Source organism: Herpailurus yagouaroundi, unplaced genomic scaffold, assembly GCF_014898765.1.
Source record: "Herpailurus yagouaroundi ecotype Mexico unplaced genomic scaffold, PumYag 190, whole genome shotgun sequence".
NCBI classification, from domain to species: domain Eukaryota; kingdom Metazoa; phylum Chordata; class Mammalia; order Carnivora; family Felidae; genus Herpailurus; species Herpailurus yagouaroundi.
The window spans coordinates 24,513,701-24,522,241 of NW_024412421.1; the positions used below are offsets into that span (position 1 = coordinate 24,513,701).

The 8,541-nt window shown below is 39.0% G+C and overlaps 1 protein-coding gene across 4 annotated transcripts in view; it reads left to right on the top strand.

The window, feature by feature from the left end:
• The first annotated feature begins 640 nt into the window (after positions 1-640).
• Positions 641-8,541, top strand: part of LOC121009765 (hydrocephalus-inducing protein homolog) — a 240,648-nt gene continuing 232,747 nt past the window's right edge. For all 4 annotated transcript variants that reach the window (XM_040443058.1, XM_040443059.1, XM_040443060.1 and 1 more), the window contains exons 1-2: positions 641-755; positions 5,312-5,535. In XM_040443058.1, coding sequence (XP_040298992.1) covers positions 678-755; positions 5,312-5,535 — 302 coding nt within the window. In that variant the 5' untranslated portion in view covers positions 641-677. The remainder of the gene's footprint in view (positions 756-5,311; positions 5,536-8,541) is intronic.

Here is an 8,541-nt window from a genome sequence, read left to right on the forward strand (position 1 = left end):
TTATAATATTTTTATAATGATCATGTATTATCAGATAAAGGTATATCCATTTTAAAAAAGGAAACAAAGCCAGTCAATACCATAAAGGTTGTGCTCTCTGTTCACCCGCCCTGGGTCCACTGTGGGTGTGCAGTCGTGGATATTGTGAGTGGATCCCATTACCCCTACTGAAAGAAACTCTATGGTAAGACTCCTAGACACAGATCCTTTAATACCATTATCTTCCTAACTGTAGGGAAAATCATTGAGAACGATGTCCTATGGAGGCCCATGGTGACTCTCGTTTTATAAGAAGCATCTATCAGTGGTCACTCTTCTCTGATTTAGAAAAATTACGTTGTTTTAAAAATGAGGAACAAGAATACCATTAAGACTGGGTTAAAATTTAAAAATTTTTTTCTGCTAAAATATCCGCCTAAATTACAATGTAAGCTGCTCTCTAAAGATAAGAAACTACCAGTATTCGTGTTTCCTAAAGATAAGCAAAATCTTCAGCATTGGTTAAATTGCAGTTCCCTGGGTCCAGCACAGGGATTGATACAGAACTCTTGATTGCTTACATTGGCACCACGTCATGTGTAGTTGGGGGGTAATGAAGCATCCTTCAGGGTAATAAAGTCTGACTTGTTTTTATAGGCCGAGAGATCCGTCTGCCCCTCCGAATCAAAGGTGAAGGAATGGGGCCAAAGATTCACTTCAATCTTGAACTGCTGGACATTGGAAAAGTTTTCGTTGGATCTGTACATTGTTATGAGGTAAGCACTAGAATTGTTCATTGAGACTCAGATAGTACTTGGCTTTTTTTGTTTATTTTATTTTGTGTGTGTGTTTATCGATACAAAACATGTACAGTCACATCCATTTGCCATTACTCATGCTCAGACTCCAGAATGATCTGGCTCTTCCTTCCTTTCCTAGCAAGCCTCCTTGAGTATTTCCCCTCTAGCTTTCCTGAAGGCAACAAAGCCATAATTTAATTGGTTTTATTTGTCCTCCTCATCTTGTGGATTGCAATCTTATCCCCATCTGATTAATGCTTGTTCTCCGACAACATAAATGCTGTAGAGACCAAAGGACAGAAAAACTTTCAAACTTTCCAGAATGTCCTAATGAGGATAGGCATTTTCACACTTCAGAGTTTTCTCTGAATGCACTGGTCTTTAATACATGATTAAAAACCAGTCATTGTGCTTTCTGGAACTTTCTGTTTGAAATTCTGTGCTTTGTCTTTCCAATTAAATAGAAAATGATCCTTTTACAAGATATACTCATGGGTTCTTCAGGATCAAAGTCACTTCAGTGTCTCCTCACCACTAACTTTGTATCTAGGGTATTTTTTTGCACTATATCAAATTGTGACCACTGAAACTTTATTTTACAATGATTCCTAAACTTTAAATGTTTGTATTTCTATAAAAGTAATACAAGCAGTTATTTAATGAGTGACAAATAGGTGTCAGGTTCCATGTTCTATTGTGTATGCTTGTCTATCTGTATGTATTTAGTTTCTAATCCTTAGAAACTATTTTATAAAGGAAAAATAAGAGGCAGAGAGTGGTTAATACCATCAACAACATCATCTTTCAAATATGTTGAGCACAGTACCAGTGCTTTTATATTCATTAGTTCGTTTGGTCCTCCCTAAACCCTATGCAGCATTGCAGTGACTCTTCCCATTTTACAGCCGAGGAACCTGGAGCCTGGAACAGTTTTACTAGTTAAGATAATGGTAGATACTGTAACAAACAGATATGAAGATCTGTACTATCTCAGACATGATAGAAGTCTATTTTGTTGCTTACGTAAAGTCTCAGGGTTACGTATCAGCAGATGGCTCTCCGTCAGCAGAGCATCGGGACCCCGGCTCCTTCCATCTCATAGCTCTGCCACCCCTAATGTGCAGCCCTCAAGGCCGCAACCCCACATTTGTCATGCGGGCAGAAGGGGAAAGAGCATGGAGAGACGTGCACGAAATATCTTTTATAGGAGTTGGTCCTATAGGTGGCACGCGTCACGCTCATTCACATCCCACAGCTGCAAGATTGGCTGGGAAATGCAGTCTAGTTGTGAGCACAGGAGGAAGAGGGAGTGGGGTCAGTGAATAGCAAACCTGACCCTGCCACATCTGTTAAGTAACTTGGCAAGGTCATACAGCTGGTAAATGTTAGTGAGCACTGGGTTACTAGGGCTCTGTAGCCTGGAAAGGGAAGGTTTTGTGCTGCCCTTCACCACGGAGCAAATCCAACCTACAGCCAACTCAGATCTCAGCCCAGCCCAGCCTTGGCGTGGGAGGCAAATGCCCGGTTGCTACTGAGAGCTTCCTACTGTATTGTTCATCCCCACATTCATTAGAGTAACCGTGGCCTAAATGGGATGATGCGCAAGGTAAATAGAGACATTAGTGTCATCTGAGATGGAAGATACATAAGAACACAGGTTAAATGAAAAAACAAGTCACATGACTGCCATGAAATGAAAAATGGCACAGCTACTATGTTGCATTGTCTTTTGCATTTTGAAAAAAGGGTCACTTCGGGAGGAAAAAATGTGCGATACTTATTAAATTGATATTGTGTCCATAATTTATCCAGTGTGAATTTCCCTTACATCCTAAGTATTGTGTCTTATGGATGCCACAATAGAAAAGGACCTTTAGTTCTGATACAAAATGGATAAGGTTTCCCTGAGTGTAATAATAATTTCTAACAAATTTAACCGAAGTATATTTGAGGCCACCACCTTCCCACCATCCCAGATTTGAAATAGTAAAGTACCTCGCAGCCAGCTAAGTAAGTGTTATATGAGGTGCTGCATCAGAGTGGACAATTTTGAGGGCTGTGCAATGGCAGAGAAGGGCATGGTGAGTTGCTTCTTATGGGAATATTTTGCACTCTCTGCGTATTTAGTGCTGATGCCTCATTGCATCTCTCTTTCAATTTATTATGTTACCTACTTGAGACAAATTTGAATAACTAGCTATTGCCCTTAGTCATTGCTGAGCTTAGCAAATACATAAAAAGTAAACCATAGTCCCAAGAGTGTTCACTATTCCCCAGTGTAATTAGAAGGAAAACTAGGTGAAGCTCTATTATAAATTTTCTCCTCGCCAAGGAATTGGACTGCAAGGGTAAGGTAATCAAAAATCCTCAGGGTTTTGTCCCAAATGACTTGCTGGATTCTGCAGACACACAAAGGTGCTCTTTTGTCAGGGGGAGAAGAATGACATGTATGTTCTTGAAAATGGAGGAGCTTGTGCCTTCTACAAAATCTGAGTAAAGTATTGCTGTTACCCGAAAAATAAAAAGGCAATCTGTGCATTTCCTCAGAGAGGAAAACAATTGCCTTTGAATTGAATTCCCTTTGAATTCCCTTTGAATTACCTCAAACACCTTTGAGTTGCCTTTAATTTATCACTAAGGTGTGTCAGTTGCTTCTTAAGCAAAGTAAATTTTAAACCCATTCTGCATAGCGCTGGGAATACAGGTAGCAATCACTGTCATTTATAAGCACTATTCTAAGAGTTACAAAAATTAATTTCATCTTCCAAGCACTCTGGGAAGTTAGTAGTTCTTACCCTTTACAGATGGAGACACTGGGGGACAGAGAGGCAAGCACGTTTTCTAAGGTCACACAGCTAGGAAGTCATTGGTAAAGCTGGGATTTGAGCCCAGGCTGTTTGGCTTCTGAGTCCCTGGCCATAATCACTTTCTACATGGTCTCTTTAGAAAGAATGAGGGGTGAAGCATGAATTCTATGACCAGGGAACTTAAAACAGAGTGAGGGAGAATGGGAAATTAATGTAAAAAGATGAATAAAATATCAAGCAACAATTAGTTATATATCTCTTTTGGTCCATCATCCATCTTCTCTTGGAAGAAGTGGTGATTTTCCTTTGCAAAGGCCCCTGACTCTATTCTATATATACTCTTGATTCCCTCTTCTTTGCTTCTCAGGAGGTAACCTAAGCTGGTGGACACACCACACCCACCCAGACCCCATTCCCTTGGTTACCTAGCTCTATTCTCTTATTACAACAAACATATGGGCCCAGCACTGAGTATGCATTATGTCATTTAATATAAATATACTGGGTCTCCTCTACCGTACTTCCCACAGCTTTGTCTCCCCCACTCACCCTCCTCACCACTAATCCTCTCAAAATCGGAATCTCGAATTGTCAACCACTATTTCTTCCACACCCACGCACTCCCTAAACGTTTGGACTCTGGATTCTACCGTCACACTCCATTGCAGTTACTTTCTTCTTCAAGGGCAGGGCTGGCCTCTAATGAAAAATAAAAAATCTGTAACATTTTCTCAGAGTGTATTCCCCATGAACTCTGTCCATAGTTAACCCCTTCTGGAAATTCTCCTCCTTCTTCTAGGTTCCTGACATTCCCCACATGCCTTTCTGAACATTTCTTCATGATCTCCTATGCTCTTTTTTCTCTAATACTTGGAGTGTAGGTTGAAGGTAGTACATAGAGAGAGAGAACGTGCTGTCCACCAATTCAGGTGCAGCACTGGCAAGGAATAGAGAGCTGTGTGGCTACATCACAGGCTCACTGCACAGACACCAGGGGAGGTGGGAGTGGGAGCGATGGACCGAGTCAGGTGTGGAGGACTCTGAATGCCAGGCATGAACTTTTCATACACACACATCTAGTGTGCAAGCAAATATGGACAATGGCACTAGTGTATAGGAATAAAACTTGTCTATAGTAAAACACTTGCTTACATTAAGCATCCCCAAACGGTAGAGTTTGAGATGAAGGTATCCCAGTAGAATGAAATCTAATAGCACAATAAAGAGAATCCTTGTCGTCTGGAATCCACAGTGATGTCGCATTCATATTCTCCAGGCTACACTATAGATGTAGGCTTAGGTAGCTCTTGCGCCTCTATTCTGACTGCTTATTTTTCAGTATGCCGCTCATTCTCAGCTTTCGCATGCATAGAAGAGAAATACCTGCCTTCCCTCAGTTACCTTATAGAATATCAGAAAGAGGTATTTTAAGGTTCTTTTTCAGTAGATATAATTACAATCAGTATTTATAACACGGCTATAATACACGTGACTAACTCTGTTTTAAAGAGGATACTAAAAGCACAAAATGACTTCTGGATCGGGATTCCTACCTTCAGACCTTCAAGGCAGAAGACTATTCATTTCTCCCCTGGAGTTTTTCTCTGGCTTTACTTCCTGTAACTATCTATGTGTTGGTATTAAACAGTACAGCCACATGCTTCTCTGAAAATAAATATGATGTCCATGCTGTATCTTTGCATTCTTGGCTTTTTATTGATATAGGCAATACTCTCCAACAAAGGCAGCATTGATGCTCTCTTCAGCGTGGGCCCTCCAACTTCGGCTTTGGGGGCCTGCTTTGTTTTCAGCCCCAAGGAAGGCATCATCGAACCAAGTGGAGTCCAGGCAGTCCAGATCTCCTTCAGTTCTTCCATTCTGGGGCACTTTGAAGAAGAGTTCCTGGTCAATGTCAATGGGTCCCCTGAGCCTGTGAAACTGACCATTAGGTAAGATATATCTATAACTAATGTGGAAGCTAACCGAAGCTTTTATCTACTGCTTTCTTAAACTTCAAAACCAGATTGTGTCTTGGATGTCCATAACTGTCTTTGTTGATGGGAATACGTTAAAATAATGGAGTGTTTTACAATTCCGTGAGTGTTTACCTACTGAACACATGTAACTTATTATTGTCATATGGATACAGATGCTGTTCGGGGATCTAGTTTGTCTAGAAGCTATAACTTTATAACATAAGCACTTAAACCTAGTTATGCTCTCTGTTTTAGGATATTTAGGGAAAATAAATCATTACAGTAACACCTGGATAAAATCATATTCTTGACTAGGCTTTCACTATTATCACAGTTTCTCTAAACTTTCATCTTTCATATTTATTTTAAGGAAATTCTTTAAATGCTCTTACCTATGATACCTTTGGGTATTGTAAAAGAATCTACTTATAGCATCAGTCAGCCACGGCTAGAAATGTGCAGGTTTTCTGCTAGAGGTCCTTTGATGGCTTTTCCAGCTGTTTGTGATAATTGCAAGTCATTAATAGCAGAGTTTGTCCTCAGGTTTTAAAAAGAAGTTCTCTCTGACCAACCCATTGGGCAGATCCACAACTTTTGCTCCTGGTGCTTAGAAAGATCCTATCTTCAGAACACATTGCTGATCCCGTCTGGATTTTCACAGCAACAGGTTGTTAATTACCATGGCAGTCTCTCTTATTATGGTTATTGCTTGCAGGCCCTCCTTCCCTCTACAGCTAAGATCTCCCTTGGGGTCTGAGGATAGCATAGAAAAGAGACACAGACACATATGGCCTGAAGGATCCTAAGAAAATTTATTGGTCTCAAGATAGCTACTGGAAATTCAGATTCTTAAGATCAGCTTAAAAGTTATTACCACTTCTTTCAATTCTTCCACCTAAGCATCCCTGTTATGGGGTGAATTATGTCCTCCCGAATTCATATATATTGATATCCTAATACCCAGTACTTAAGAATGTGACTGCACTTGGAGATACGACTTTTAAAGATATAATTAAGGTAAGATGAGGTCATATGGGTGGGTCCTAATACAGTGTGACTGGTGTCTTTATAAGAACAAGCACACGGAGAGGAAGAGACCATGTAAACACATAGAAGATGGCCATCTACAACCTGACAAGGGAGTCCCTCAGAAGAAACTAACCCTGCTAACACGTTGATCTTGGACTTCCAGCCTATAGAGCTATGAGGAAATAAATTTCTGTTGTTTAAGCCACTCCATCTGTGGTATTTTATTATGGCAGCCCTAGCAAACTAATACAACCTCTCACAAATAAGGAGAGTGAATGTATGTGTTTCAAGGGTTCTGCGGCGTGGCTGAGACAGCCTGCCATAATCAGAAACTTTACTCAAGTCTTAAGGTGTATCTAGAACATTCAGAAGTCATTTATGTTTTCTTCTGTAACACACCTGTGTTTGTGACAAAAGAGAAGAAAAATCACTGTTGCTTTCCAAATATTTGAATAACATTGACTCTTCAAGAAGATGCACCAGAAAATGAGGACGACAGGAGTACCTTTTTATATCACATGAACTCCAGTTCATCTCCCACTTCAATAACAATTCACATCTCATGACAAGCATTGGAGGGGGTGATCTGGAGAAGCAGGAAGAGCAAACTTGCAAATGCAACCTTTGTCTCCCTTTCAGAGATTTTCTGATCCTTGAGAGTCCTCAGTAAATTCCAGCAGATCAGCTCTTCAAAGCTCTATTTGAATAAGGTTTTCTGACTTCATGGCTTCAAGAGTTATCATTCAGAGTCATGAGTACCTTCCACAATATCCAGCATCATTGATGGGCCTCCATCCCAAATGGGGAAGACAAAACCTTAAAGCTTTGCTCTTATAAACATTTAAGATCAAAATGATCACCCTATCTCAGGGTAAAAGAGTATAGGATATTAAAGGACCATAATTTTACTCTTCATATAGGGGAAAGGAAAATACTGGCCAAGACAGGTTGAACAAGAAAGCCCAACCCCATTTCATCTGGCCCCTCCCTAATTAAGTACAGCCTAATAATACTGCATTTACACACACACACACACACACACACACACACACACACACACACACACTGCTACTCTATTAGGAATAAATGTGTATTTTGGATATTCACTTCATAAACTTATTGAGCACCTACCACATGCAAGGTTATATACTAGGGACAGTGACTGGCAAATTTGAGTTTGTTAGACATTCCTGTGTCCTAAGACCTACTGTCTTTTTATTTATTTATTTATTTATTTTTATTTATTTTTATTTTTTTTTTGAAACATAAAGTCTATTCTTTACTATTTTTATTGCACTTCTCATTCAGATACACATTGAAGTAAAGAGGATGGCAATATACACATTTTCCAATAGTTGTGTTATCTTGAATTAGTCTACTTAAAAAAATATTTCAGCTAAAGTTTCATTAGTGTTTTGTTTCAGTTTTGAGTCTGTTGTCTTATAGATAAAACTCTTATTACCAATATTCATGATTGTAGAAGGTAATAATTATTGTGAGAAAACAGTATTTTACCAGTGCAAATCCCTTAGATGCTGTGAAATGGTATTAACATCTCTATTAACTCTAAAATTAAGTTTAATCAAAAAGTCACTGAATATAAGAAATTATGTTATTCTTAGGATATGGACCTCAATTAGAGCTTACTTAATAAATTATGAAATGTTGTAATCTGGAAGAAAGCTTTGCCACATTCTTCCATTTATCACCAGATCCATTATGTGAAATTAAAAAAAAAATCTACAGAAGATACATGTCTAAGCTGCCATGGAAAATATTTCAAACTGTTAGACAATAGAAGGTTAGAAAATGTGAAAGTTATAAAACAGCTCAGAAAACTTTGTATTTTATTATATGAAAGTCATTTTATCACTCTACATAGGAAAAATGCTGTATTTTTTTGTTTATTTATATATGAAATTTATTGTCAAATTGGTTTCCATACAACAC